Source organism: Macaca fascicularis, chromosome 3, assembly GCF_037993035.2.
Source record: "Macaca fascicularis isolate 582-1 chromosome 3, T2T-MFA8v1.1".
Lineage (NCBI taxonomy): Eukaryota > Metazoa > Chordata > Mammalia > Primates > Cercopithecidae > Macaca > Macaca fascicularis.
In genome coordinates, this window is record NC_088377.1 from 191,239,423 (window position 1) to 191,263,584 (window position 24,162).

The 24,162-nt window shown below is 46.3% G+C and overlaps 1 protein-coding gene and 1 long non-coding RNA gene across 2 annotated transcripts in view; one reads left to right on the top strand and one right to left on the bottom strand.

Moving 5' to 3' along the window:
- Positions 1-12,051, bottom strand: part of LOC141409988 (uncharacterized) — a 47,198-nt gene extending 35,147 nt beyond the window's left edge. Inside the window, exons 1-5 of the mRNA XM_074036534.1 lie at positions 11,932-12,051; positions 9,599-10,786; positions 6,962-7,261; positions 6,747-6,873; positions 5,629-5,742 (exon numbers count right to left, since the gene is read on the bottom strand). Of these exons, the coding sequence (XP_073892635.1) occupies positions 9,773-10,786; positions 11,932-12,051 (1,134 nt within the window). The 3' untranslated portion in view covers positions 5,629-5,742; positions 6,747-6,873; positions 6,962-7,261; positions 9,599-9,772. The remainder of the gene's footprint in view (positions 1-5,628; positions 5,743-6,746; positions 6,874-6,961; positions 7,262-9,598; positions 10,787-11,931) is intronic.
- A 3,765-nt stretch (positions 12,052-15,816) lies between these two features.
- Positions 15,817-21,291, top strand: LOC141409954 (uncharacterized). Its single transcript, XR_012433016.1, has 2 exons — positions 15,817-15,989; positions 16,308-21,291. It is a non-coding gene; the product is annotated as an uncharacterized lncRNA (long non-coding RNA).
- Positions 21,292-24,162: the final 2,871 nt, after the last annotated feature.

The window sequence follows — 24,162 nt, forward strand, 5'->3', positions numbered from 1 at the left end:
TGAGAGGCAGAGGTTGCAGTGAGCCAAGATTGTACCATTGCACTCCAGCCTGGGCGACAAAGTGAGACTCTGGCTCAAAAAAAAAAAAAAAAAAAAAGGATGGAAAGGATAAACATAGACAATTCAGGACAAGTGGCTGCCCTAGGGAGGCCTAGGGGACCTAAATGGTATGAAAAATCCATTATTTCACAAACACACATCACACACATACACACACACACACACGTTTTAAATTACAAAGCATGGCATACATCCAGCAAGCAGTTATTGAATTCCTACTCTATGCTGGGCAATATTCCAGGTGCCTAGAATGAATATACGAAGAAAACACTTAAAAAGTTTTTGTACTTTTGAAACTGACATTCTAATGAGGGAGACCTGACATAAGATAAATGTATAAATAGGAAAGATATATATTACACGATGCTGTCTGACACGGAAGACCCAAAGCATGAAAGGAGGCCCGGAGTCCTGGGTGGGGAGGGGCTGTAGTACCGATGACAGGAAAGGCCTGAAGGTGGCATTTGCCTGAGGAGCACTCCCAGCAGAGGGCGCTGCGAAGGCCCTGGCACAGGGCGGAAGGGACAGCAACAGGGATGGTACAGCTGGGCAGACAGTGAGAGGAAAGTGGAGGAGGTGAGCCGATGGTGCGGGTCAGACGGAAAGCCAGGACTGGGTCTAAAAGGGATCACTCTGCTGGGCTGAGATGAGACTCGGGGATCACGGCAGGGGCAGAAGGGCTGGTGACAACCTCAGCAAGAGAAAATAAGCCTGGGTGTCAGAGTGGAGGGGACGAGGTGTGGACAGACTCTGGGCAAACTTTGCAGGGAGGGCCAGTAGGGTTTCTGGTGGAGTGGATGGGGATGTGGAGGAGGAGGTCAGAGAGGACTTCTCGGGTTTTGACTGCAAATGGAAGGATGGAGCTGCCATTTACTGGGATGGGGAGAATGTGGGAGGAGCAGGCTATTCAGAGAAGACAGGAGCTCAGCTCTGGGAATGTTTAGGGGGAGATCTATGAGACACTCAGGTAGAGATGAGGGCCAAGCAGCTAGATGTGTGGAATTTGGGGCAAAAATCCAGGTTCGAGGCACACATTCCTAGATGGTACGTGTGGCCCCAAGACCCTGGGAGACAATGGGAGTGAGGAAATGCAAGCAGTAGAGAGGGAGTGTGAGAACCAAGGGCGCTCTGGGGCTGAAAGGCTCCACGGGGCAACAGGAACCAGGGAAGAAAGAGCAGTGAAGGTGGGTGGCAGGTGCAAGGAAAGTGAGCAACATGGCAAGTGTTACGAACAGGCCAAGTAAGAAGACAGACCATTCAGCACCACGGAGGGCCCTGGTAACCGAGGTTGGAGAGGTTTTGGTGGAAGGGGTAAAAGAGTGGGAGGGAAGGGGCAGGAGACAGCAAGTGCAGATGTCCCCGAGGTCAAGGCAGGATTGCTTGTGTTGCCCTTGAGAAGGTGGCATGGAATGGGATGCAGAGCCAGGTGGAAGGGGGGCTTTGGCTGGAGAGTCGACAGTTTAGCAGTCACAGGAGTGAAGGCAGAGAAGGGGGCACAGGTGCAGGCAGACAGCATGGGGAGGGCTGTGCAAGTGAGTGGTGTATTTCTCTTTAATTAAAAAAAAAAGAGGGGTTAAAATATAAAACCATTCTCAGCTGTGGGCCATACAGAAACAGATGAGGTAAATTTGGCCCTCAGCCAGTTGGCCGGCCCCTGGGCTAGGGAAACACAGTGTGACCGCATGGCAGAGCACCCACTGAAGTCACTGGTCGTGGATGTCATATGACACCAGCAGCCAGCTTACCTGGTTCTCTGCAGCCACGTGCAGCTGTTTGGCTGCAGGTGCAGAATACCGATAGATTTCATTAGGTGGATACAATGAACAAAACAGGGGCAAGGGCACTGAGGCTGTGTGCAAGGGGGGACCACAATGGTGGGCATGGAGGGAAATGAGGGGTGAGGCCAGTGAAAAGGCAGCAGGGTTGATGGCTTGCAGGTCTTGAAAGACTGGAAACTGCTGGAATCAGGACACAAGACAGGGAACTGAAGGGACGGCAGGAAGCGGCCGGGGAGTGGTGTGCTGGAGATGGAGATGGAGGTGTGGTGCAGTCACTGTTATCACAGTCATGGATGGCTGTGGGATGGGTGGAGGGGGCACAGGACCATCCACAAGGAGGCTGCCATGGCCAAGAGTAAGGGCAGGGAGTGACAAGAAGAGAGGGAAGGTCTGCAGAAACAGCAAAAAAGACGAGGCCTGAGACCTAAAGGCAGGGTCTCTAGAGAGGGAGTGAGGCTGGGAGAGACGCAATCGTGAGAGGTGAGGACCCTGTCCCCGGCGGGCCTGGGCTCAGAGGCAGGCAGGGAAGAGGATGACAAGCACTCAGAGGGCTGCAGTCCCCTGGAGCTCAGTCCAAGCAGGGAACACTCAAGACCTGGCAGGTCTGCTGAGCCCCGAGTCCCACAGGCTCGGTGGAGGGATGTGCAGGAGGTGAGGTCTCATAAAGGGATGGGCCAGGCCAAATGTGGCGAGGGATGAGCTGTGATTCCCAGCTCCTTGGATAAACGGGACAGGGATAAAGGCCACACAGGATCCCTGCCGACAGGCTCAAGGTGGACAATGGAGTTTGTCTCCTCATCTTGTCTACTGGTTGGTAGAGGCCATGGATGCTGCTGAACATCATATTATGTAGCCAAAGAGTGTTACGGGGTCTTACCAGCAACCAGCATATTTCCAGGCCCCTCTTTACTCTCGTTTAATGATGCTGTGGAAGTGAGGGAAGCCTCCACACACGGTGTAAATACAACGAAACCCACCCACCCAGAACCTCCTACCCAGGCTAGGAAGCTGGACGCACATGGGTTGTAACCCTCTTTTCCAGCCCAATAGTATGTGTTCTCAGCCGTCTTTCTGTCCTCTAGCATTCAGCACTGTCCTTGACACCTAGAAGATTCTCAAAATGCACCAGTGGAACTAAACCGTTGTTGCGGGAAGTCAGGGACCACAAACAGAGGGACCAGCTGAAGCCACGGCAGAAGAACACAAATTGTGAAGATTTCATGGACATTTATTAGTTCCCCAAATTAATACTTTTATAATTTCTTACGCCTGTGTTTACTGCAATCTCTGAACATAAATTGTGAAGATTTCATGGATACTTATCACTTCCCCAATCAATACCCTTGTGATTTCCTATGCCTGTCTTTAATCTCTTAATCCCCTCATCTTCGTAAGCTGAGGAGGATGTATGTCACCTCAGGACCATGTGATGATTATGTTAACTGCACAAATTGCTTGTAGAGCATGTGTGTTTGAACAGTATGAAACCTGGGCACCTTGAAAAAGGAACAGGATAACAACAATGTTCAGGGAACAAGGGAGATTGGACTCTGACTGCCAGTGAGCCAGAAGGAACAGAGCCATATTTCTCTTCTTTCAAAAGCAAATAGGAGAACTATCGCTGAACTCTTTTTCTCAGCAAGGAACATCCCTGAGAAAGAGAATGCACCCTGAGGGTAGGTCTATAAACGGCCCCCTTGGAGGCTGCCGTCTTTCATGGTCCAAGCCCAAGCCGCAAGTGCTCCCAGGCTTATTAGGACGAGGAAATTCCCGCCTAAGAAATTTTGGTCAGACAGGTTGTCTGCTCTCAAACCCTATCTCCTGATAAGATGTTATCAATGACAATGTGTGCAGAAACTTCATTAGCAATTTTAATTTTGCCCCATCCTGTGGTCCTGTGATCTCGCCCTGCCTCCACTTGCTTTGTGATAGTTTATTACCTTATGAAGCATGTGATCTCTGTGGCCCACACACTATTCGTGCACTCCCTCCCCTTTTGAAAATTGCTAATAAAAACTTGCTGGTTTTATGGCTCAGGGAGCATCACGGAATCTGTCGACATGTGATGTCTTCCCCGGACATCCAGCTTTAAAATTTCTCTCTTTTGTACTCTTTTCCTTTATTTCTCAGACCAGTCAAGACACTTATGGAAATAGAAAAGAACCCACATTAACTATCAGGGGTAGGTTCCCCCGAAAAACCATGAATGTCCTGATGATGACTGGCAAGTGGCCAGCTCGGAACATGCTTCTGCCCTTAGGAAAGTGCAAATCTGACTGAGATGAGATGATGAACATGGGGGATGCGTTTAATTTCACACAAGTGGAGCACAGGAGGGCCTCTAAGGAACACCATCTTTCTCAGTGTCAGACGAAAGGGAAAACCAAGGCAGGTGGGACGGTCAAGGGCGGGTCTTCTGGAGGAATCAGGGGTCGAGCCTTGCAGAGATGTGGTCTCCGTGGTCAAATGACCCAGCAGGTCTTCACTTTAGGAATTTGGTTTTTCTCCTGTGTCCACCTGTCCTTCCCTTAACTTTCAAAGGTGCTGACTGGCTCCAAGGAAATCTGAGACACTGATATCTGGTAACCAGATTCACCTTAAATAAATGTGTGCTTCTAATCATACTGAACCATAAGGCTGACCAAGGTGTGTATGTTCTACAACTGCTCCTGGCTTAAATTAAGGTTGAGGTCGGACGTGGTGGCTTATATCTGCAATTACAGCACTTTGGGTGGCCGAGGTGGGCAGATGACCTAACATCAGGAGTTCAAGACCTGCCTGGCCAACATTGGGGGTGAAACCCTGTCTCTACAAAAATACAAAAATTAGCTGGGCATGATGGCGGGTACCCATAATCCCAGTTACTCGGGAAGCTGAGGCAGAAGAAATGCCTGAATCCAGGAGGTGGAGGTTGCAGTGAGCTGAGATCGTGCCATTGCACACCAGCCTGGGAGACAGAGCAGGATTCCCTCTCAAAAATAAATAATAAATAAATAAATTAGACATTGGTTCTCAGAAGCAAGGCCGACTCTTTGCAAAGCTTTGAATTAATCTTGTTTTCAATACACAGTTGCCCCTTGAACAACATGGGTTTGAACTACGCAGGCACACTTATAAGTTAATTTTCTTCTGCCTCTGCCACGCCTGGGACAGCAAGACCAACCCCTCCTCTTCCTCCAGTCTACTCAATCTGAAGATGACACTGAGGAGGATGACCTTTATGATGCTCCACTTCCATTTAATGAGTAGTAAATATATTTTCTTTTCCTTATGATTTTCCTAATAACATTTTTTCTCTAGCTTACTGTAAGTATACAATACACAATACAAGAGCATACATAGTATGTGCTATTCCCTGTTCATAGTATCAAGACTTCTGTTCAATAGAAGACTATCCAGTAGTTAACTTTTTGGAGAGTAAAAATGTAGATCTTCAGCTGCTTGGGATTGGGGGCTGGCGCCCCTGGCCCCTGCATTGTTCAAGGGTCCACTATGCTCCTGCCTTCCCTCTCGGTGTCCTCCTCTCCCTCCCCTCATCTTGTGCCCGGCCTCCGTCTCTTCCTAAAAGATTAGGTTTGCCGCCTGTTTCCCTAATAGAAAGTATTCATTTCTAGAGCATTAGTTGAATAAGTTAGAGGTTAAAACTCAACTATAAAAAACTCAGACATAAAACCTGTAACCTTCATGTTTCTCCTCGGCTCTCTCTGGAAAGATCACACCCTTCCTGGCCTTTCCATCTCTGTTTCCTGCACATCACCTGAGGCCTCCTTGGCCTTCTCCCAGCCCTTACCTGGACTCGGGTCCGCAGGAACATCTGGAATCTTGGGGCCAGGGCGGCGCCAGTGGCAGGGCTCCTTCCCTTGTTCAATCTGGGAGAGGACCTCGGGCTTGGAGATGGCGTAGTCTGAGGAAAGACAGAAGGTTAGTTTTTGCCATGTTCCAGTCAGAGCTGGGAACAGTCAGCCCAGGAAACAAACAATGGTCTAGAAACGAAATCTCTTGATTGTTATAGAGCAGTAGCTCTCAACCACAGGCAATTTTGCTCCCTGGGGACATTTGGCAAAGTCTGGAGACAATTCTGGTTGTCGTGCTCAGGGCTGGGGGAGAGGTGACTGGCATCTGGAGAGTAGAGGCCAGGGTTGCTGCCGAACATCCTACAATGCAGAGGATGGCCCCCAACACATAAAATCACCTGGTCCCAAATGTCAACAGTGCTGGGGTGAAGAAACTGCCGCAGAGCGTGCATATTAAACAGCAGTGCACTTGTGCTGACAAAACAACCTCATGTCTGCACTTGCTCCTGTCCTCTCTAACAGGCCTCGCTGCCCTTGGCTCCAGGGTCACAGAGAGGAAATTAGAAGAGGAAATCAGCCCAGGAAGAAACACTGTCCAGGCCCTTCCTGGGCAGGATCAAACAAGGAGAGCAGAGAGTAGTAGCCCAAAAAAATGAGGGAAGAGTAGTTTTGAGGCATGAAGAAAATGTCTGCTGCAAGAAGCACCATTGGCCCATGTTCTCCACTGACCTCGAGGCATGTCACCGTAAGGGCCACGCATGTCTGTAGGAGAAGGCTGAATTAGAAAGAGTCTTTCTCAAATGTGAGTCGATTACACACAGGCTCTGAGAGCAGGAGGGGTCTTCCTTGCTCCAAGTCAGCACCAATAGAAAGGTCCACATCTGAGGCCTGTGTAGGAGGGAAGCCACCACCTTTCCCAGCCTGGTGTTCTGGGACCCTGCGCACAGGGCGAAGGGAGCTTTTAACTCCATCACCCAGGGCTCATCTTTCACAGGAGGTAACAACTCTCAAGGTCAACGTTTCTGGTGATTTACATATCACTGTCATGAAAACAACCACGTGGAGAGAGAAGTACAGGGACTTCCAAAATCCCATAATGAGTGTCAGGCCTTACCCAAAGAGACCAGCGTCTTGCAGTTGCCCCTCACCACGTGCCAGTATAGCTCCTTCTGCCAGTCCTCCAGCTTGCCCCACTCCTGCTCAGAGAACTACAGAGCCACATCATCAAAGGCCACGGGCACCTGAAACCACAAGTGTCACACTCGCTCACCCACATGCTCACAGTCTCGGCCCCGTGGCCTCCCCAACCCCAGGGTGCCCCAGGGCTACCTTGGGGGACTCCCCCTTGCTGCCCAGGGGCAGCCACAGGATGCAGAAGTTCCCGTTGCGCAGCAGGTTCTCCATGTTCTCCAGCCGCCTCTGCAGCAGCCCGTACTCCTGCAGCAGGGTTCCCAGCACGGCCCATTTGCCCTCCAGCTGGTTCCCGAACTCCTCGGCTGTCTTCTCGCAGTCGGCCAGCTACTTCTCGGCCATCCCAGTTCGACTTTCTAGGGAAAGCAGGCGAGCAGCCTGCCATTCAATCTTCCTCTCCATGGCATGAATGTTGGCTGCCATTGTCCACGGAGGAATCTTTCAGAAACACAAGAGAAACCGGCATCATTCATTCCATCCATTGTCTTCACTGAGCCCCTCTTTCCCTAGGCATGGGGGAGGTGGGCTGGGAGCCCATATGTGTGGACAAGTGGGGCTATCCTGTACCACATGCCAGATCTCAGGCTGGCAATCACCTGTTTGGGTATGTTAGGTCTATGTCTGGGTGGGTGCCTTTACTCCAGGCCTCTGCAGCACAATGCAGACCCTTCTCACGGTGCTTACCCCCCTACACAGTAATTTCCTACCCACGCCTATACTGTGGGCTCCCTGAACATGGTGTTGCATCTTTTCATACCACAGTCCTTGACCCAAGCCTGGCACTCAGTGCAATTTTGCTACGTACACAGTGACTTAGCATTGCTCGGTATTTTAGTGGGGAAATAGTAAACTGCAGATTTACTATAGCCCAGCCTGCACCTCCCCTCATGATTACACAGGAACTGTCTATTGACGATAATGCAGCAAAACAAACAAACAAACAAAACACAAAAAAAACAGCCGATTCACTGAAATGGCACAAACAAGAGTACTACTTATTTTTTGTCCCCTTTTAATATACATAAAAATCTAATAGCCAGTTCCTCTTCCCCCAGGATAGTCTCATTTTGTCCCCTTCCCATCTGCCCCTCCCCACAAGCTAAAATTCCCATGACATCAAATCTCCATCAGTCCAGAGATTTTTGACACTGCATGAGCCATACAAGATTCTTTCTCTTTCCCAAGTCCCACCCGCTCAACATAAAAATGATGGCCTCGATCATTTTTGTACCTGTACCAGGAGTGGTGACATACAGTCGGGTGATGAAAATGGACATATGTCACAAAGTTACACTTATATATGGGCAAAAACCATCTTAATGAGAGATGAGGGGCCTCCCTGTCCTTGGAAACATTCACATGGCGTATCAGTGACCGGCAGCTGGGGACAAGAAGAACGAGCACATATTGCCTTGGGTGGGGAGCTGGACTATTTGAGCCACCCACTTCTGAAAATGGGACCTACAGGGCAGAGAGGAGCTCCTGGTACCCATGCCCAAGGATCAACGCCTCCTTACAACAATCTGCAAAATAATTCCTCAACAAAAGGTTAGCGATTATTTGCAAAATGAGTAAGTGGCTACTAGAAACCAGTGTGGATTCACTTAGAGAAAGTCACTGAGAACTAGAACGTGGGTGGACACCTCAAAAAATAGAGACAAAAGGAGAGTTTGAGCAAAGGTAGAAAAAAAAACTTGTCCAGCACAGTACTAAAGGGCCTGTCTGGCTGTTTGAAGGAAAGCAGGACCTAAAGAAGGTAGGACTCTAAGGGGTCTTCAAGGCTGGGAGGTTCTGGACAAGCTGAACTGTTTCTAAGCGAAAACCCCAATGTGGGTGGGAGTCTTGCTCTCAAGGAGTAGGCGGCCCTGCAAGTACCCAGGTGAGCTGGCTTGGTGCTGGGTTTGAGTCCGCCCTCCACCTAAGGCCACTGTTCCTTCCCTCACCTCTCCTTTCTTAGATCAGTCCCTGTCACGTAAAGTCAAACGCCAAGAGTTTACTCCAGAAGCTTCCTTTCAACTGGTCACCAGCTCCCCATCCACTGAAATCCTCCCCATCCTCCACGTGCATTATTACGGTCTTTGTGTGGCATGAAAGGGACCTCTGCATAAACTACTTTATTAAGAAAATATTAGTCTTTTACAGATGGACAACAAGGTGCACGGTTTTCTTACAATTCTAATGGGGCCAGGAAGCCCTGTGTAAGGCCTTCACACTATGTGGTGGGAGGTGGCGACTGTGCGCTGCTCGCTCCAGCCCAGATTCTTACTGTCTGGTGGCTGGAATATGTGGGGCTGTCCTTAGACTCCTGCCACGGGAGCCGAAACTCTTTGCTTGAGAGGAGCTGATGGTAAGAGGAGCTGGATCCCTCACCCACTGCCCACCCGCAGGATGAAGTCCAGCCATGCAGGCCCCTTCCTAGTCTCTCTCTGCAGACTCCTTTCCCACTGCCTCAAACCAAAACCATCTTCTCCAGGCTCATGGACTCTTTTCTGTTCCTCAACACGCCCTGCACTGTCCCGTCTCTCTGCGCCTTTGCCCAGGCACTCCTCCCTCCCTGAAAGCACCACGGGTCTAGTTGGGCCTGAAATCCTAGCCTTCCCTAAAATCCGGGTCAAATCACAGAGGCGCAGAACATCAGGAGAGCATCAGGCCATGAGGGATGGACAGCGGTACCAGGCGGCCCCCTGACGCTCCTTCCCCCGGAGCCCACCGCAAGCTTCCACCTGGGCGCCAGCACTCACCCCTTTCTGTTTTGCACAATTATTGCCTACGTACCTGTCTGCTTGGTCCTTGAATACACAGCCACTGTGTGTCTTTTCACACTTCCAGGTGTGCCAGCCTGGGCAAGTTAACTTCTCTAGGCCCCAGGTTTTTCTTTTGCATGACAGAGATTAACACCAGTACCCATCCCACTGGCTTGCTGTGAGGACAGAAAGACAGACTATCGCCTCAACAGGGCTTGGTGCAGTACCTGGCTCTATATCCCCTTCCGCGCCGACCCCGGGGAGCTGGGCAAGTAAGGGGTGTCGGTGTATGCGGATTCGAAGCCACACAACTCCCAGGTACCACTAAGCCGCTGGGAGGAGCTGGGGGAGGGACCCACAGGCAAAGCGCCAGGCAGAGAAAGGAGCCTCGGGTGGAGAGACGCAGACTTAGGGTACAGCGGCTGGGGCGGGCGCAGGAAGCCCCGGAGAGGCCAAGGAACTTGGCGTGGGGCGGCCCGGGGCGGAGACAACCGTTCCGCCAGCGCTCGGGCTCGGCCCGGAGTGGGGGTCCCGGCTGACAGGCGCAGTAGGCCCCGGCGGACCCCGCGCTCCGGTTCCCCGGAGCCCCAGGCGCGTTAGTACGGTCCGACTGCCGGAGCCCCCGTGTGCCGGGCCCGGGTCGCCCGGGGCACCCAGGCCACAAGTCCGTGCGCGCGCTGATCGCCCTTACCGGAGCCGCGGCCACCTCCTCCGTGGCCCTGCGCTGTCCGTCGCGGCCCGAAGAAAGTCGCCGCGGTGCGGCGCGCGGCCCCACGCAGGCCCCGCCTCCCAGTGCTCTCCGCAGACTGCGCCCGCCCGGCCTTGCCCCCGCCGCCGCTCCTCCCTGGCTACCCCTGCCTGGAGCCGCCCGCAGTCGCACCAACACCTTTAGCGCCCGGCAGGTCCACGCTGTATCCTGGGAGCCGGCGCGGCCGACTAAGGCACGTGAGGCTTCCTGGAGGCAGGCAGCCGCGCAGCCCCTCCTGCAGCTCCGGAGGCGAACTGCAGGCGCGAAGCCCGCCTGGCCCGCGACCCCTGGCCGACCCCTCACCCATCCCCCGACTGCCGAGTGCGCGCGCGCAGTCACTGCGCTGGCCCCGGTGCACTGGCAGGGCCCTCCCCGGTGACCTTGGGCAGTGTGGCCCCCTCGCCCAGCTGGGCCCTGGCGCGCCGGAACAGGCACTTCTGCCGCCTGAGGTCCGGGGCCTGGAGGTTTGGGCTGTTTTCGGGGGGCAACTATAACTCACCCCCCATCTGTGTTTGAAGTGGAATAAATACTTCGAACAATAGGAATATACCGGTAGACGCCACTTAACATTTTCTACCATGTGTTTACTACAGTAAATATTTTTTAATGGCATGAGCAATGGAACGCAATACCATCATTGAACATTTTGGGGAAGAACTTGGTATGGACAGATGTTCATGATACTTTAAGAGAAAAAGAGATATTTAAGAGAAAGAGATAATTAAGAGAAAAAGCCTGTCCAGAACGATCCTGTCTTTGTTTTGAAATTAACACTTTAAAACAATATATGACATGATATGTAGCGTTATATATACTCTATATATAGCGTTATATATACTATATATAGTTATATATACTCTATATACGTTATATATATCTGTAGTTTTGAAAGTTTGGAAGCATACATATGTCAACATAGACTAAGCAGTTTTCTTTAATAGACCACAGGCCTTTTCCCAATTCATGTTTTTATTTTTCAATAACAAGGACAGTATTTTTAAACAAGGAGAGAAAAATAAAAATTTAAAAGTCCTTAAGAGGCTGGGGATGGAGGACGCCTTGGACGGGCGCCCCCACGTGGTTACAGAGGCGCATTGCCTTTCAGATTCCTGGGCTGAGCGGGGCTCTTTCCAGCTGGGGAAACTGCTCCATGTGGTGCGGAATCTACGGAGCTTGCCAGGCTTAGGGACTGGGATCTGAACATTCTCTGCTAGTTTCTCCTTTTTTTCTTTTTTGAGACGGAGTTTCACTCTTGTTACCCAGGCTGGAGTGCAATGGCGCGATCTTGGCTCACTGCAACCTCCGCCTCCAGGGTTCAAGCCATTCTCCTGCCTCAGCCTCCTGAGTAGCTGGAATTACACCACCACGCCAGGCTAATTTTGTAGTTTTTTTTAGTAGAGACGGGGTTTCTCCATGTTGGTCAGGCTGGTCGCGAGCTCAGGACCTCAGGTGATCCGCCCGCCTTTACAGGCATGAGCCACCGCGCCCGGCTGTTCTCCCCTAGTTTCTCTTCATCAGTGTGGGCTGAATGTACAGCCCGGGCATCATCTGGGTTGCATTCTTGTTTGTGTATAAAAATGGAATTGCCCCAGGAGTCGTGTGGGGGAAGACCTTACTCCTGCAGCCGGCTTTCCCCTGAAGCCATCCCTCCCCTTCAACCTCCAGAACTGAGAGGGTGGGTTCTCCTTCTCAGCCTCGTTCTCCACGTTGCCCCCAAACCCCAGCTCCTCCACCATCCCTCCCTGCTTCTCCTCTCTCAAAGCCATTTCCTTCCACCACGCTCTCCTCTCCATGTTTGTGTCTTCTCCACAAACTTAGTGGAAATTTTTAGAACCAGGCTAGCAATCATATTTTCCTCACCTCCTCCTGCTTTCATCCTCAGGAATGTCAAACTCCACAGCAATGTGCTTCCAATGCTAAGGCCTCACCAGATTTTCATCTTCCTGGCTCTAGGAATGTTCACAAACTCCGCTCACTGCGGCTCTCAAGGTGTGCGGTAAGGCAGAGGTTCAGAGTTTTCCACCAGTGTCTTCTACGTTGCTTCTTGGTTATCAGCTGAGCACACAGCTTCCCAGAAGGATAACTGCACTTCCCAGACCCGCTGGAGCTGTGAGGCCACAGGCACAAGGCTGGTCAATGAGATGCAGGTGAAAGTGATGGGTGTACTTACATGGAGAGGCTTGTCTTTCCTCCTTCCTACTGGCGGGGAGGTCGATGAGATGCTAATGTGGGTGATGGCATACTGGAATGAAAGCCAAGCTGGCCAGACAGCCAGAAAGAGGAACTCGGGTTCTTGACCCTATGGAAAGCCATCCCTGGACCACCTACCTGTGGACTTCTGTGTGGGAGAAAAGGAAGCTTCTGGTTTGTTTGCTTGTTTTTGTTTTGCTTCCATCCTTTGTTATTTTGCGTGTTCAGCATTCATAGCCAAACCTGATCACCACTTAAACCATTCCCTTTCAAGATCTTAGAATCAAAAAAGTCCTTTTATGACATGTTTTCTGATGTTTACATGTTCTTACTGTTACCGAAAATGTTTCATTATCCTCATTTTGACCTTAATCTTGTCCACCTCTCTCTGTTCCCATGACCCCAGGGCCACCTTGGGGCTCAGCTATCTGCCTGCCCATTATTGACCCCATGTTTGGCCTCTCAGTCACGATTCCGGCTCCTTTGAGAGCTTGGCCTGTGGTCTGTCTACCTCCCTCATTAGCCCTTCTGCTTCTGGGGATACACACGCCTTTGGCCTTTTCCACCTTTTCTCTGGGGGAGCCAGTCTTTGCTGGAGTAAATTGTAGAGCCAGGCAAATGGTCCCACTGGAAATCTACACCAGTTTGACCTCAACCAGTGCCTCTCTCTAATGAGCAATGATTCTATTCCTTTCTAATTCACCTCTTCTCCATTTCCCACAGTGCTTGCTTCATGCTTTGCCCTTCTTGCCAAGTAATGATTCCCACCCTACCTCCTTGATTCTCTTTGGAAGACTTTGTTTTCTACCTGGCTGAGAAGACCAAGGCCATGGAGGCCCCCCAGCATCCTCTGCTGCTCTGCATCTTCACCTCCTCATCCCCTCCAGGCTAAGAGGAAAAGCCTGCCTGCTCCTCTCTAGAGCACATCCTGTGTTCTTCATCCACCCCTTGGCTTTCCCTGAGATCTCATTCCATCAATATATCCTCTCTTTTTGTTGACACATTTGAGCACATTCATATATGTATTGGCCATTCACGATATACAGGGAACCCTACAGGCACATATTTGCAGCAGTTATGGCAAACTGTGTGTGCTTTGATAGACATACAGGTGCCACGGGAGCATGTGGCCGGGGTCCCGCCCATCAGGAGGGTCAGGAGGGCTTCCCAGGAGAACACCCACCCAATCACTGAGATCGTGCTTGTCACAGTCCTTGGTTGTTGGGGTCCATGCCGGGGGTGGTGGAGAATGAAAGAACACACAAAAGACAAAGACACACAGAGAACATGGCGGCCACGCTCAGAGCCTCCGCCTCACTTTATTTATACCCCATAAACCCCACGTCAGCCGAAAGAATGCAATGTAAAACAAACTTTCTTTTTCCAGATGTAACCTTTTACTCAGTTTCTTGTTTCTATGTTCTTTCTTATCTGCCCGCCTTCTTGGCGCCTATGGGAGTTCATTAAAAGTTCAATTGGAGATACTGTCCTTGAGCCCTATCTATTGTCAGCATACTGTTTTCAAAGGCCCCTGCATTTCCCCCTTTTTGTTTTGTTTTGCCTCAGTCTTAAAAAGGTAGCCTATATTTGTTTCTGTGTTTTTTTTTGTTTTTGGAGGTGACGGAGGGAGCATCGGATCACCAAAAGAAGTAGGCCCAATTCGAGTGCCCAAAACAATATATTTTTGGAGATTGTAGAAATCTATGTTTTCATTTGGGTCTATGGGTTAAAGGCAGTAAGGCGTTGACCCAGCTCTTGCAGGGTTATGGTTTCGGACAACACATGTAATTGTTGTCGAAATGCTTCGGAAATGTTCTGAGTGAGCTCTGGGATGTCTAAACTAATATTTTTATGGCCTATTAATAATTTTCGGATTATGGTCTAATTTTGAGAGATGTTAAAAGGCACAGGTGTTACACAAAATTGAGTGGAGTTCCAATCACATTGTAATGTCATCTGAGTACTGAGTACAGTGAGCTGATCTCCAAGCCATGTCAATGCTTGCTCTATGTTGTCCAATCTTTCAGCAAGTTGAGAATAAATGTTTCTTTGTTGAAGCCATAACCGGTGAGATTGCTCGTGCCATTGCTGCACAAATTCAGCATTTTGTATACTTTGATGTAGAGTGAGCCCTGCTACGGCCGCAGTGGAGGCGATGGCGACAAGGCTCATCACCGAGGCAATTATAAGTCTAAGGGCATGGCGGGTTCACTGGAGAGAAGTCTAAGTATAAGTTTCAAGAGGTGATGCTCCCCACGGTCGCGTAAGGTTAACAGGTAGCTAAATTTCTTTATGAGTCCTGAGGATATAAATATCTCTAGTAAAGTTGTGCCACCAAGAATGATTGAGGCAAGACAAAAATGTACACGTATCTGTACAATTAACAATTCCTGTATTATTATCACATGTCAAATTTCCCGCTAATAATAGGTAGGGCTTACGGACACAAGTAATAATATATTGGGAGGTATTCCAATATAACTGAATATGAAAGGAGTTATTTGGGTTAGAAAGATTAAGGGACATATTCCCCACAAAAGTGTTAATGGCATCGCCTGCAGCTAACAACTTCCAAAGATGACTCTGTACTTCAGGCCTCTTTTATGCCATATTAAGGTTTCATTACTGTTAGCAGCAATACTTTTATTTACCCAGTGTCATTTCAAAGGTATGTGACTAAATTTTATTTGAAAATCACCGTGCACACTCTAATCAGTTATTTACATTCCATTGTATTCTAATAAAATTTGGGGTTTAGTTCCCCGACATTGTTGTCACTCCAGCACCTCAATATTAGGAGAAACCTCTAGAATAGGACAAAAAAGTAAAGAACTAGGAATAGTTTCATTACTATATATAGTATGATTATATTAAAAACTTTTAGTTACAATAATAACAGTATTAGCAGCCACATGACTATGATTATAACAAACAGCGCAGGCTTCATGCGATTTTCAGAGACAATGAGAACTATTTCCCATACATATTGGAACTCTTTCCACTCCAAATTGGTATGTGTTGTTTATAATTCTCGTTTTTCGTTCTATATTGTCCTTGTCTATATAGGGGGACGGCATCCAAGTAGTGTCATTGGTGAAAACCTTAATTTCCACCTCCCCCCAGGTGACTCTCTGATATAAGGGCGGAAAGGGAATATAAGTCCAATATTCATACAAATCCTCACTAAGAGAAATAAGTCCCCCACCGAGGCACATCCAACAAAGGAAGAAATGTATGCTGAATCTAGTTTTCTTTTCAACAGGGTTTTAATCATCTTGTAGGAAACTACTCAGGTCCGCTCCCTGTAAGGACAAGAGCATAGCCCCGTCCCTGTTTTAGAACTTGCCCTTGAACATACTTACCTTCTTCATTAGGATACCAAAGCTCTAAACTGTCAGCGGGGACTATCACCGAGGGAGGTGAGGAAAGATGGGTTACGGCAGCGGAATCTTGCAATTGTCTCCATTGATTCAAAAAAATTAAGGTGGCTGGGCGCGGTGGCTCAAGCCTGTAATCCCAGCACTTTGGGAGGCCGAGACGGGCGGATCATGAGGTCAGGAGATCGAGACCATCCTGGCTAACACAGTGAAACCCCGTCTCTACTAAAAAATACAAAAAAAGTAGCTGGGTGAGGTGGCGGGCGCCTATAGTCCCAGCTACTCGAGAGGCTGAGGCAGGAGAATGGCGTGAACCCGGGAGGCGGAGCTTGCAGTGAGCTGAGATCCGGCCACTGCACTCCAGCCTGGGCGACAGAGCGAGACTCCATCTCAAAAAAAAAAAAAAAAAAAAAAAAAAAATTAAGGTAAAAAGAACCTTCAAAATCTGGTTTCAAAATCTGGTTTCTGGGGGGCTCATTTTCCCCCTTTTTGTTTTAGTAGTTGAGTTTTTAAAGTTAAATTTGCGCGCTTAATGATGGCTTGACTTTGACTGTTGTCCGGGATATTGGTGATATGTTGAATATTGTATTGCTGTAAGAAAACTTGTAATTTATGAGAGACATAGGCAGGGGCATTATCAGTTTTAAGTATAAGAGGAATGCCCATGATGGCGAAACAAGCTAAGAGATGTGTAATAACAGAATTAGCTTTTTCAGATGGCAACGGAGTGGCCATTTGAAAAGGAGAAAAGGTATCAATGGTATGATGAACATATTTTAATCGTCTAAAAGAAGGGACACCTTGTGGATTAACCCCAGGATGGAAGGATGGAATGTTTAAAGGAGCACAGGAAAGACAAGCTCGAATAAGAGAACGAGCTTGTTTTGTTTTGTAGCATGTAGGTGGCCGATTAAAAGTGAATCAATCTGAGTATTATCATGAACTAATGGTCTAGGAAATTGAGAATGAGAACGAAGATGAGTGATGAATAAAGGAGCTCGACGTTGGCTCAAAGTAGAAGATAACAAGGAAAAGAGTTTTTGAAGAGAAGAAGTAGTACAAAGAGGTAAAGTGGCCTGAGAAATGTAAGAAGTAACATAAACGGCGTATTGAGAATCACTAACAATGTTATAACTAGTAGTAGGGAAATCAAGTAAGACCATGAGAATAGTAAATAGTTTTTTTTGTTGTATTGAGGGATAAGGATAAACTGTAACTCGAGATTGATGAACACTCTAATATCTAGTCTTATCATTCTTATTAGCGTCAGTAAAAAAGGTAGGACCTTGAACAGGAAATATAGAAATTGGTGAGAAAGGCAACACAGAATGTTGCCTAAAAAATGAAAAGATTGGACACTTAGGATATTGGGTAGAAAATTGTCTAACAAAAGAAGCGCAAGCAACTTGCCAAGAATCAGAAGTTGTAAGAAGATAAGTGATCTGATTATGAGTGAATTGAGGAATAATTAAGGAAGGATCTCTTCTTCAAAGTTGTCGACAGTGATGTCGTTTTTTGATGATCAGTTTAGCTAAACGATCGATATAAGTAGTCAAGCGTTTAGATATTTTATTGGACAAAATGATCTATTTTAGTGGTCGACTAGTTTGATGAATCATTCTTGTGGGAGAAGGTAAAGTATGAAATAAACAAAAGGAAGGGCCTTTTGAAGTTGTTTTTTAACAAGCTGGAGTTTCTGTAAAGCCAAAGGAGTTAAATGGCGTGAGTTGTTTAAGTGACTGTCTCTTTCTAGAATAGAAAAAAGATGTTATAACTGATATGTTGGTATTTCTAAAACTGGACGCATTTAATTAATGTCTCTTAGAAGCTTTTGAAAATCATTTAATGTTTTTAAATGATTACGTCGAATTTGAATTTTTTGGGGTTGAATATTTTGTGCCCCCAAGGTATAACCTAAATATTGAATAAGAAAATTTAGTTAAATTTTTTTTGTGGCAATATTAAGTGAGTAGAAAGAAAGCTGAGTTTGTAATGATACAAAAGCATCTTGTTGTTTTTCTCTGGTTTTAACTTTGTGGGATAAGGGCAGGATTAGGAAGACCGGGCTGTAAACTTTTTTTAGGTTGAATGTAAACATTTATAGTTTTAAGAACAAGACAAAGACGGGAATTCTATGCAGAAGTATGTGGCTTTAGATTTCTCTCGGCCATTTGTTTTTTGACTTACTTTTTTTAAATTTTAAGTATTTTTTTAGATAATGGCCACTGTTTTATTTAAAGAGGAGTGGTCGTTTTACACTTTAATTATAAAACTTGAGGCTGGTGAACAGTGGCTATGAGTTTAAAGGATTGTAGCTCATTTTGAACATTATATTTTTGACAGCTGAGGAAATATGAAGAATGTTTAAAAAAGCACCAAATTGTCATGAAAGATTTTGTCTTTAAAGATTAATATTGATAGGAATAATATAAAAAAACATTTGACCTTGTTGACTTTTAGGACCGACACAGGTTAAAGGTTTTACGTTTTGATAAACCACAGAAGCAACACTTAAGCCAGTGAGTATAACTGAAACTTGTCTTTTTTTTTATTGTATAGGCCAATAATTTAAACAAATGATAGACATATTTATCTCTGTATTAATTAACTCTTTTAAAACTATTTCATTAATGTGCAACGAACATAAGGGCTTTTGATTAGAAACTAAAGTTTCTTAAAAAACAGTTTTTTTGTGCTATCAAACCCTCTTTATTGAGAATACGTTTTTCTGTTTTTAGGCGTATAAATTGTGAACTTGTACCATAATAAGAATTTTATTAGTAACATCAAGATTAATGATTTCTGAAATCATCATTAACTTTTATATAGTACTGTTGTTTTGACCTAACAAAAGTCCTATATGTCTTTTTGGCAAAGGGCCACACACTCTAATAGCTAATTTATATACTCCTCTATTAGGAGACAAAGTATAAGGCTGAGTAATAGCTAAGTCAGCAGCGGCGCTCTGCTTAGTTGTCGCATAAAGCTGAGAAACTGGGGTGAGGTGTGGGATCCTTAAGGAGGACTTGAATTTATTTCTTAATGTTGTAGGCCATTGCTCACTGAATATTGTAGTAGACTTGTATTGTAATTGTTGGGGCCCCAAGCCTGTGGGCCCCAGCTCCCGTTTCTCAGGAGAGGAGACAGTAAATTTTCACTTTTATCAGTTTTGGAACGACATTTATTTGTCTAATGTCGACCTTTATCACAACATTTGTACACCTCTGAAGGCAGCTTTCTGCCTCGAGGGATAAAAGTGTTCAATTTTTATGACATTCTTTTTTGAAATGTCTAGGTTTACCACACTGAAAGTAAACACCTTGTTTGTTATTTTCTTTTAAGGCTTTAGACAAAGCTCTAGCAAATAATTGAGCATTATAAATAGTCCCTCCAATACTAACACAAGTTTTAATATATTTATCTAAATTGGCCCCATTGGCCTTTAATGATTTTAACAATTTTTAACAGTCAGCATAAGCATTTTTAAAAGACAATGTTTGTAACAAAATTTTTGAAGCAAGGCCAGCACCCACAATTTTGAAGACAGCATCCTGAAGACGGGCTACAAAATCTGGATATAGTTCATTTGTGTCCTGTAAAATTTTCACAGAGGAAAGGGAACATTTTCCTGTTATCTCCACCTTATTTTAGGCCCTTAAAAACAAAGTCTTGATTTGAGTAAAGGCAACATCATCCAGACCAGCCTGAGCATTAAGAGTAGCATATTGGCCTGTGCCTGTGAGTTGTTCCTCAGTGGGTCCAGGGGGATCATACATAATATTTTTCCTAGCCTGTACATGTGCCTTGTTCATTTACCAGCTGTGCAATTGTAACCACTGAGAACGATCAAGAAAAGTCTTCTCTAAAGTCTTTCAGTCTATAGGAATTATTAAATTTTTTGATGAAAAAATATCAAGAAGACCAAGGATAAAAGGAGATTGAGGTCTATAGTTAGAAATGGCAGCTTTCATTTCTTTTTAAAAATTTAATTTGTAAGGCATTAAATTGGACATTATTGCCACCATTTGAAAACTAAGCATTAGGAGCAAAAGAAGCACAAATAATTGGAAACAGATCTAGCTCCTTAAAAATTTTTTTAAATTAAAAGTATATATAATAGTACTCATATCTCCAAATATAACGAATCCCAACATATTAATAAGAAAAGGCAAATAACTCAACCAAAAGTAGCAGAACAAAGAAATGACAATAAACCTATATGTCTAACATCATTACTCACTAGGAAATATGTATATTAATACCAAATTGAGAATCATTACATACACAATACAATGGTTAAAATTTAAAAACACAGAAAATATCAAGAGGTAGTTAAGGTGTTAAGCAACTCGAATACTCAACTTCTGTTTGGAGTGTAAATTGGTGGAACCTATGCACCCCTATAATATAACAATTTCCTAGCTGGGGTTATTAATACTATATTAATATTAATAGTTAATATTAATGTGCTTATTTATTGACTATTGAAATACTCATAATATTTTAACAAACAACAAGATATACATATACACTGGTTTTGACATATTAAACAGGTGTTTAGTATAAATTTAAAGTATGTCTGATGTGAACAGGGCTTCAACTTTGCCAAACAAAGGTAAAGATAAGGAAGCCGGGGGGTTGGAGGCTCTGGAAAATCCTCTTTTAACAGGGCAGAAGGAAAAGAAACAGGGAAAGCTCGCAAAGGTGAATTAGAAGAATATATCTGTAATATTTGTTGAAGCATTTTCATAATACACTGCATGTCAGAATTTCCCTCAGAAGAAGGAAAAGCTGGCTTTTTCTCTTCTCCCCCTTTTGCTACCCCCCCCATCCTCTGTTATCCTGGCACAAATGGGCTCCATTTCAGATTTATTTTTTTCCCAAATCCTCAGATACCTTTCCTCCTGTGGCTACATCACCACACTCTGAATCAGTCTCAAGTAACTCTAATGTCTGAGTGATAGAGTAACACAAGGTCCACAATTTTAGAGGCATAATATCCCCTAACTGGAGAGCTCTAAGCAGCGTTTTTACTACCTGTAACCATTCTCTGCGATTCAGTTGCACTTTAGTCTGATACTGAAACCAGTAACAATGTTGTTCAACATGGGCAAACAATCACTTCAAAGTCTTTTTCTTTCACTTCTACTCCTATAGACAGCAACAGTCCTTGAAACAGCCGTAAATATTCTGAGGCCAGAGAGATGGAATTCCCCATAATGAAAGCTTAAGAAGGTTCCCCTTAACAATATCTGGGCCTTACCCGCCCCTAGGGGGTTCCCCTTCTTGTTCTCCCCTACTCACCCTTGCTGACCCTGCTCGCTGCGCCACTTGTTGGGGTCCGTGCCGGGGGTGGTGGAGAATGAAAGAACACACAAAAGACAAAGACACACAGAGAACATGGCGGCCGCGCTCAGAGCCTCTGCCTCACTTTATTTATACCCCATAAACCCCACGTCAGTCGAAAGAATGCAATGTAAAACAAACTTTCTTTTTCCAGATGTAACCTTTTACTCAGTTTCTTGTTTCTATGTTCTTTCTTATCTGCCTGCCTTCTTGGCGCCTACGGGAGTTCATTAAAAGTTCAATTGGAGATACTGTCCTTGAGCCCTATCTATTCTCAACATACTGTTTTCAAAGGCCCCTACACTTGGTGACCATGTGTCATGGGTGATTCTCATCTTTAACTCAAGCCCTCAGTAGCATTTTTTTTTCAATTGACATTGGGGCTGTCACTGTTTTTCTGTTGTTTTCTTTGTACTTCTCTGCCACTTTTCCTCAATCTCTTTTGCTGGTTTCTCCTTAACTTCCCCATTTTTAAACATTTGAGGGCCCTAGTCTTAGTTCCTAGACCATTTTTCTTTTCACTCACACTTCCTCAGTGATCTCATTCCATCCCGCGGCTTTAATGGGATGACGACCCTCAAATTTATATCTTCAGCTAACTCCTCTCCTTCAAACTCCAGCTTCATTTTTGACATCTCCATTAGACCATTTAACAGACAGATTCAATTTAATACATCACAGATTGAACTCCTGACTTCCACCACCCCCTCAAATTTCATTTCTGCTGCAATGAGAATGGCCATCTCAGAGAATGGCCACCCCATCCCGCTGGGTGCTCAGGACAGAAAACCTTGGCATTATCCTTTTCCTTTTTTCTCACACCCTGCACTCAAATCATCAGCAAATCCTGTTCACACTGCTTCAAAATCTATCCAAAATCTGACCACTTCTCATTGCCTCCACCATCAGACAAAGCTACAATCATCTCTCATCCAGGTTATGGCGACGACTTCCTGACCTTGTGTGCCTGCTTCCACACATGTGCCCTAGTGCCCTCAGGCCAGCCAGAGGACAAACTCAGCTTATGTCATTCCTCTGCAAGAAATCCTCCAATCGCTCCCATCTAATCCAGAGTGACAGCCCATGTCCGTACACAGCCTATCCCAACAGCAAGTGAAACAGACATGGGCTCTTGAAACTAGAGGAGTAGATCAAGATGTACAAATGTTCACAGAAGTTAAAAATGGAAAATATAAGAAATACTAGATGGTAAGATGCAGGGATATTATAAGACTATTACTGGGATATCAAAGCGACTGCAGGAGGTAAGGACGTTTTCCTTGAGGAAGTGTTGTTTCAGTCATGGCGTACTGGTAAGGTAAAATATTCGTGGTAGTTATTATGCATAAGTAGTGTGTATCCCATTGGGGCTGATGTGAAAAATTCTCTCTCTTGGGTAGTGAGGCCATCCTGCTGGCTTCTTTCAGGGCACCTACTGTCCATTTTAGCCATAGAAGCTGGTGCTGGAGTTTACCTCCTTTGCCCAGCTAAGGCTTCTGCACAGTGAGATAAGGCAGGTAGTGACTCCAGCCCCAGGAAACTCTCACTGATCCCTGTGGTCTCCTCGGGCTGCCTCTGTCTGTGCCTTGTGTGTATTTCACTCTCCAAACCCCTGTTAGGACTCCCTGAGAGAAGATTATTCTAGAGATTCTATTATCTAGACAGTCTACATAGTCCTAGACATGCCCTAGACTGCCATGCTGGGACACCTGGAGCCAGTCTTCACACCATGCTCACCAGAGGAGACAAGTTCTCTTTTATGAAGGTGGAATTTGCCATCACAAAAGAGGCTTGCTGGTCCACTCTCTCCTTCCTTGCTGAGGGCAATATTGCATAGTTTCTGGAAGGTGGGGCAGGGAAATTTGAGAGGAAAATTTGCCCAACTGCCTTCTTTTCATCTATCCTCTTACTTCCTTGGCCCCTTAGGTCTTCTTACTACCTCTGGTTTTGTGAAGAGCCACCCCCTGGGCAAGGTCGGTCATGCCTGGAGTTCCCATGCCATGTGCAATTGTCTATATGCTGGTAAAAGTATTTCAACTATTGCTAACCCTCTAGTCTCCTTACAGTTAGCACATTGGTCTGAGTAATTTATGTAATTTCCCTATTGGAAGCTTAGGGCAATTTCTGGGGGCATTCTAATGTAGGAGGAAGAGGGACTCTGGGCTAGGGCGGCCACAGTGTGCAGTCGATTCCTTGTTGACGTTTGCTCCAGCATGAGCTGCACACCGGCTGGCTGCTTCCACAGGCACACTCAATGCAGGAAGCTATCTCCCAAGGACTGTCACTGACTCTTTTTAGGGCTGTCACAGTGAGACCCAGACTGAGAAGACAGGAGCTCGTCCAGTACTTGGGGTTGTAGGACCATTTCAGGCAGAGGGGCCTTCAGATTCCTCCTTCTCCATACAGGGGCCATTGGAATCATACAAGAGCTGCATTCATTGCTCTCTTTCTTGCTCTTCAGGAGGGCTTCCTAGCAACTGCCCTGCTGCCCCCACCCCAACTCAGCCATCTCCCTCATACAGGAAAGATGACTTATCTATTTCTCTTGCCATACATGTGGTTTCATCACTGAGTGGGGGACTTTCCCCTTCCTTGATTGTCTTCCCCCAGGTATGACTAGAAGGACCTTTCTCTGCCTTAAACAATGCTGTCACCATCACTTTGACCTTATTGTAAGCCCCAGCTGACTTGGGAGGGCAGCACTGGCATTTTTATTTTCACTGATTCCTGCACAGTTTATAAACCTCCTTGGGCATGGCACTACCCAACTATTCTAGGTCCTCACCATCCAAGAGGCCTCTGGGGAGGCTGTAGGTCAGGGTGGAGAAGGCAGGTGTGGAAGAGGGTGCCATGGGACTCAACTCAAGTGTGGCTGAGGGGACGGGGGTCAGGGCCTGGGTGCTGGGCACAGGACACAGGCAGCAGGGATGCCCC